The sequence below is a fragment of the Nestor notabilis genome, unplaced genomic scaffold (genome assembly GCF_000696875.1).
Source record: "Nestor notabilis isolate BGI_N333 unplaced genomic scaffold, ASM69687v1 scaffold927, whole genome shotgun sequence".
Lineage (NCBI taxonomy): Eukaryota > Metazoa > Chordata > Aves > Psittaciformes > Psittacidae > Nestor > Nestor notabilis.
In genome coordinates this window covers 37,843-45,225 of record NW_009935901.1, presented here as the reverse complement: position 1 = coordinate 45,225, position 7,383 = coordinate 37,843, and the positions used below count along the sequence as shown (strand labels likewise).

The 7,383-nt window shown below is 41.1% G+C and overlaps 1 protein-coding gene across 1 annotated transcript in view; it reads left to right on the top strand.

Moving 5' to 3' along the window:
* Positions 1-1,696: 1,696 nt before the first annotated feature.
* FGD3 (FYVE, RhoGEF and PH domain containing 3) overlaps positions 1,697-7,383 on the top strand; it is a gene marked incomplete at its 3' end in the record, with an annotated part of 42,483 nt that continues 36,796 nt past the window's right edge. The window contains exon 1 of the mRNA XM_010018044.1: positions 1,697-1,861. Within this exon, the coding sequence (XP_010016346.1) occupies positions 1,837-1,861 (25 nt within the window). The remainder of the gene's footprint in view (positions 1,862-7,383) is intronic.

Genomic DNA, 7,383 nt, shown 5'->3' with positions numbered 1-7,383 from the left:
TGCTGTGTTGAGCTACTGTTAATAAGGAGAAAGTTTTGGTCCTTCCCCTAAAAAATCATCCTGCTGCAGCACTGCTCTTGCTGATGATGTCAGAGGGATACGTTGGTACCCAGAGCTGAGGCATCTGTGTAAACTCTTTCTGTGCTGATGTGTTTGCAATAATCTATTAATCTGCCCTAATAATCTACTTTTATTTTCACTGCCTCTCCCTGTTAAGTGAGATTATATTTGAATAAAACCTAGTACTTACAAATTCCTGGTTTCAGCTGGAAGTTTAATAGCTGGTGTCAAATCTGCTGAAAAGCAGATTTTGTGCTAGAAATGCTAACGAAGCTTCAACAGCAGCAACTGTCAGCCATACCAAGGAATTCCAGGGTTGTATATTTGGGTAGCAGAGATCAGTAAATACATTTGTGCCAACTGACTTGATTTTTGTCAGCAAAATTGACTGTAATGTTAAAAAAATAAAAATGTGTATCTCTGTGGAAGTTTCTGTGTTTTGAGCCCTCAGCTAATCTCCCCAGGCTGGCTTGATGGCTCAAAGGTTTTATTCAGAAGGTCACATCCTTATTTAATACTATTAGTATAAACTCAGGATAATTTAGCTGATACGGATGGAGGTGCTTGTCAGTTCAGTTTTATGATCTTAATATCAATCTCGCCAAGAGTAGGTTGCATTTCTGAAGCTAATGCCATGTTCTTGAACACATCACAGGAAGGCAAAGGTTGATGTTTCACATTTAGATGAATCCTTTCTACAGGATGCAGGTTATTTCAGCTAGTCCGCTTTAAAATGGGAATATGGAAAGAATGTTTGCTACTTTTTTAAGGATTAGCATTCAGATTTCTATGTTTGATATGTTTTCCACTTCTCAATACTGCTGGAAGCATGTTTATTTTTGTGTTCCATTGCAGCAGTTTTAAACCACAGTCCTTTTTAAGCTCTTTTTTTACCTTCTTTATGACATACTAGTAAAGCTGTAGGCTTGCCACAAATCCAAAAAAACCCAAAGCAAATAACAAAATGCAGTATCCACTATATGAAAGTGGATATATAGGTTTATTTCCACAGTCCCCACAGAAATGAATCAAGAATGTTAAATTAAAAGACAAACAAATATATTAATCACTTCTTTCTCTGTTTTCTCACTGCATCATATCTTAATGGCATCTTTCAGACCAGAGCCTTTTGAAAGAAGAAATAATCAATAGCAGTAAAATGCAGCTTGAATGATTATATATCCTGAAGGAATGGTGATTGTACCATTCTCCCCATGCAGGACATGTTTCTAATTCACCATGACTTAGTTGTATGTTCCTAAATAACATGATGTTCTCTGCTGAGGCACTTTTATTTCTGTTCGGAGAAATCCTTTTGAAATGGTTTTTATCTTCTATATTTACTCTTTTATTTTGGGTGTCCATAGTAAAGAAGTAATTAATTAATTGGAGATTTGATTTCCAAAACTCCATCTGTCTTACCAGTCAGCCAATTTGATTATCATCAGCTAGATGATCATTAAGGCTGGATATATTGGTTGTAATAACTTGTGAGTGAATGGCTCACCCTCCTCCTACTCCCCTCCCTTTCCTCAGGAACTTAGATGAGTGATATGCTTCTAAAAGTAGCACAAATTTTCTGGAGGATTAATAGAACGAAATAAATACTTTTTTCCCCTCCCTCCTTCAGGTTGCCCTTGTTCTCGTTTTCAAATCAAATGTCACATTGACTCAAATCCGGTGTTGGAAGCATGTGGGGAACTGCAGCACATCAGCCCGACGCAATGTATCCATCAAACTGGAAGGAAGCCCAAAACCAAAACTCCACTGGCCAAAATGCATCCTCTGCAGAAACCCCAAGGCAAGTGGCTTTGTCCTTCTAGCAACTGTACAAGGTTCTATCACACTTGAAGTGTAGTATTTTTTAAATGATTTGGTTTAATTTTAGGTCACAGCAAAATAATTATTTTTGCGTTTGAAGGTTCAAGTGCAGCTGGTACTGTTATTACCTTAATTTTTTCCAGTGTTAGATAACCTGTTAGGGAAGTCTTCAAGAAGAAAATGATTCAGGAATAACATATTACTTAGCTGGTCAATTTGTATTTCCTGTATTGTTGTTACACCTCATGCAACTTTAAAGTGTAAGTTTATTTAGCAATATTGTTTCCATTCTTTAATAATTTTTAAGTATTTAGGTAAGAATAGCTTATTGTTAAAAACTGTTCTGTTTTCCATTTGTCATGTTCCGTTTTGTCAATGTCAGAACTGTGCAGAGCAGCAGGGAATATCTAAATGGAACACATGCATTTAAAAAATAAGAACTAGAAGCTAAATCAGTCACGTGCAAGGGTAGCATCTGTGCTGTGGTGATTGTACAGACCTGCCAGAATCATAGTCAAAGAGGTGGCAATCCCAAAGCATCGTAGAAGAGAAGCCAGGAAGATATCCCATCTGGTCTGCAGGCAGGTCTTCTGTTCTCCCCAGCTTTTCTTCCCTATGACTTGTGAATGCTAGAAAAAGACTGCAGTAAATTTCTTGAAAAAGGATAAATTCTTTTCATGTTTCTCCATCAGTGAAATGACATGTGGTTGTACTTTGTCAGGTCAGTTGGTCAAGCGCCTCCCATGCCAATACTGTATAAAATGGGTGATTGCCTTAAGGGAATTGCAAATGCAGAAAGCATATAGTTTGAGGTGTTTGGAACAAAGGAGGGTGATGCTGAAAAAAAGTCTTAAGTTCATAAACCAAATTTTATATAAGAAGCATGTCCGTGTGATAGTTGGTCATTGTCACGTGAGAAAAAGAGAGAAGATATTTTGGTCACTGCTGTAAAAGTAGCGGAAGAAGAAATAGGATTCCCAGTGAAAATTCCCATGAGATCCTGTTGTGTAGTACCCAGTACTAGAAAATCACACCACATACTGGTGTCTGACACTGAGCCAGGTTATCCAAAGTGGCAAATCAGCATTACAAGTCTTGGTCATGAATGTGCCAGTCATCTGCCTGAAAGACACTTCTTTGTCATCAATTCTAAATAATAATTTTATTCTTTCACTTCACCTCTTTATTATAAAACTACTTTTTAAAAGTATCTGCAATTAGCTTACATCTGACAGACAGGAGAGAACAGGACATATGATACTTTGCAAGGAAGGGAAGGTGGTACAATTTTTTTTCTACTCACTTTTATTGACTTTGTAACTTTGAAATGGCTTTTCTTGCCTGTAGAGTTTGTTGATCTCCTGTTACTGCATGAGTTCTATACCCAGTAAAGAAATGAGAATACTTAAAACACTTAATGCCTCTCCAGGAAAATGGAATTGTCAAAATAATAATAAAAAAAATTGGCTTTTGTTGAATTAACTGTATTGAAGTTGACATTTTTCCTGTAAATCATCCTTACATCTTCTTGGTGTCCATGTCCATAGGTATGTAGTTGTGACAGTGTGGTACATTGCCTTGCAGCAACAGAATCATAGAATAGTTAGGGTTCTATGAGGAAAGGACCTTAAGATCATCTTGTTCCAATCCCCCTGCCATGGGCAGGGGTGCCTCACTCTAGACCATGTCGCCCAAGGCTCTATCCAACCTGGCCTTGAACACTGCCAGGGATGGAGCATTTAATACTTCTTTGGGCAACCTGTGCCAGTCCCTCACCACCCTCACAAGTAAAGAACTTCTTCCTTATATCTAACCTGAACTTCCCCTATTTCAGTTTAAACCCATTACGCCTTGTCCTGTCGCTACAGTCCCTGATGAAAAGTCCTTCCCCAGCATCCTTATAGGCCCCCTTCAGACACTGGAAGGCTGCTATGAGGTCTCCACACAGTCTTCTCCAGGCTGAACAGGCCCAGCTTTCTCAGCCTCTCTTCATAAGGGAGGTGCTCCAGCTCTCTTATCATCCTTGTGGCCTCCTCTGGACTTGCTCCAACAGCTCCATGTCTTTTTTATGTTGAGGACACCAGAACTGTACACAATACTCCAAGTGAGGTCTCACAAGAGCAGAGCAGAGGGGCAGGATCACCTCCTTTGACCTGCTGGTCATGCTTCTTTTGATACAGCCCAGGATACAGTTGGTTTCTGGGCTGCAAGCGCACACTGAAGCCAGCTCATGTTAAGCTTCTCATCGACCAACACTCCCAAGTTCTTCTCCACAGGGCTGCTCTGAATCTCTTCTCTGCCCAACCTGTAGCTGTGCCTGGGATTGCCGTAAATCTTTCCTCTGTTTTTTTGTTGGTATTTTTATGCAAGAACCTTTCGTCCCAGAGCTTTCTCCCTAGAGCTATATGGATGCCTCATTAGGGCCTGTTTCTGTGCTGGCATCACCACCTGGGACTCTAGGAGCAGCTCTTAAACCCCATCCAAGGTTGTGCCATTGGGTCTTTTATTCTTCTTACGAGTGTATTCACGTGCGAGGGAATAACCCTTCTGCTTCATTATGTGTTTTTTTTTAAGGCCTTTTCTTGTCAAGGGACCGTAACTGAAGCAAGTAAATATTCAAGTGAGGCACCACTTGAATTTCTCTATTAGGTCCTCCCAGCTTTCCCAGTGAGTCATACCAGACCCACCATCACTGGGATGATTAATGGGAATGCCTCCATCGAGTTGCTGATAAATGTGCATTACTGTAGAGATAGCACTTGGGAGAGAAATTCGTGGCCAGTGGGGTGAAGTAATGCAAAGGTCAAGATGCTGGTTTGGGAGTGAGGAAAGGGACCTAATTCCCTGCTGTTTTACAGCCCCAGGTTATATATTCTCCCACGTATTTAACCTTGTCTTTCTTTCTTATTAAATCTGTCCCTCTTCTTCTCATTGTTTTACTTGCTTCTTCTGCAACAAAGATTTTGTGTCTTGGTTTCTGTCTCCTCCAAATAGCTGTAGGCTGCTATCATAAAATGATGGAATGGTTTTGGTTGGAAGGATCCTTCAAAGCTCATCTACTCCAACCCTTTGCCATAGGCAGGGATATCTTCAACTAGATCAGGTTGCTCAGAAACACATCCAGCCTTGCCTTGAATGTCTCCAGGGATGAAGGAGGACTGGGGAAATACCATCCCAGCGCATGGCTTCAGCCTCCAGGCACAACCTGAAGTGTGCTACATAATACTAATATCTCTTCCATTTAGCTGGCTTGCTTCCTTTCTCCACCAGTTTACTTGTCTGTGTGCAGAACAGGCACTGGAAGCTACATCCAAGGTTGTGCTGCTTTGTGGCTGGGACCTGCAAGCAAGAAAATAGCAGCTTTGTTTCCTGCATGGGCTGATGTGTGGAAGGTGGCTTCAGACCATGGGCAGGAGGGCTCCCTGGGCTCCCACTCTGGGTCCTAAATCCCCACTAAAAGCACCTACTTTTTTTTTTTTTTCTTTTGTAGCAGTCTAAAACGGTTTTGAGTTTAAAAGTGTGTGTTATGATGTGTAAATTCTGAATATAGGCTTTTTGCGCCAACACTGTGTGGCTGAATTTTGCTTCGTAATCATGCTTGATAGGCTTTGCCTCAGTGCTCAAAATTATTTCCTTCAATAAACATTCAGAATGAATGAACAGAAGCATTTCCTTCCTTACTTTTTGTCCACTGCGGTGTGCTGTCTTGGGAGACTCAGGTGGAGTTCACTAACAGGAAAGCCATAAAATGTTTTCTTGGACACCAGTGACACCCATTGCCATTAGTGTAAATGCTTTGGCAGTGAACTTCCGAGAGTTGTGGACCAGTCTGAAACTATGAAGGGCATGACAGGGGATGTGGGGCAGGTTCTGTCCTGTCTGCCTGCTGCATTATGCCCCTTCTGTAAAGAGCCTAGAGCTTACCTTTGCTGGCTAGATGAGCAAGATGGCTGCATGGGTACTTTTTTTAGGTTTGGTTTTGTTTTTACAAGGAGATATGACTAGGCTCTCACTGATCATGCGGTGTGTGAGTGAACACCAAGTGACCCAAACATAGGGCTCCACCATCCCATTCATATTCAAGATTATTTCCTTTTCCTGCTCACCTGTTATTCTTGTGTAAGACAGGTTTTGTGGTAGTGGTTTCAAAATTGAACTATTAACACCTTTATTTTAAGACAGGAATTCTGGATGGTTTTGGAGACTGCTCTAATAAGTCGTTTTAGAGGAAGTGTCCCATTTGGTACTGAAATAAATCCAGTAATATAGGTAGTTTAAAGCAGAGCTTTACTTGGAGCTTAAAAACTCTTTGAACAGTCCTTCATCATGGACCTCAGACAATGACTGTCCATGGCAGCTCCTGATCCACTGGAGCAGGGAGGACATCTGGGCTGATGATGGAGCTCAGAACAGATGCAGAGCCTTCTGCAGGGTAGGGACAACAGCAATTGGCTTTTTGGGTGTATATGCCTCCATTTATCCTCCTACAGAAAGTAACCCTGAAATTATGTTCAGAGCCGTTGCTAATTAAAACTCCATTACAATATTAATCACATTATGCTGATGTGCTGTCTGGACCATTTAAAAATTGGAAATGCCTGAAATAAATTGTTCTTGAAAAAAACCACATATTTAGAGTTTCCTCCTTTAATGTATTAACTCTGTGGATAGTCTGGACTGGAGTGGATCCTTGGCTTTGCCTACCCAAGTAGCGTGTGCTTTGGGAGTAGTCATGCAGTTGGTTTTCCTGCCTTGTAGTGTCAGGTCTCCCCATGTGAGGCTGCTTTCAGTGTGTGAAGCTACAGCAGCATGTGAACCTGTTGCTGGGGTTACTGCTTGTGTATTTTCAAACCCATGTACCCTGCAAGCAGTGCAAGGTCTGAATAAATTTTTTAAAATGACATTTTTTTAAAATACTGTATTAAATCTGCTGAATCCTTAAGCAGAATGTATATGTTCATACACCCCGTACTTTATTTATATCATACAGAGCTGAATGTAGAACCAAAAGAGGAAGTGAAGACAGCACCACAGAAGATGGGGGAGGGAGAATGAAAGGAAGAGAAACTGTTATGTTCTGCCTGTAGTGCTTGTGAGCAAGCAAACACAAGGCACTGAAATCCATGGTGGGATGGGTTTTGGTGGTTTGTTTTGGGTTGGTTTTCGTTATTGTTTTCCAGTATAAGAGGTTCAACAGATGCCTGAGTTCTAAAAAGTCTGAGAGGGGATTCTGGTGGTGAGCACATTTGCAAAACCGAAGGGGTGAGCTGTGCATCCTGTTTCATAACAAGGAAGCGGTAAAGTTCTGTGAGCTGTTGGGTCATTATCAGGATACAGCACGAGAAACACAAAATAGAAGCCTGCTGTTTCTCTTTAGTGTACGGCAGCTTGCTTTGGCCTGAGAAATACTTCGGGGCTGGCTTTGTGCCATTTATAAAGGGTGGGGAAAGAATGGATACCCCCGATCTGCACTGAGTGCTTGGATTTTGTTCCCAGTTTAAG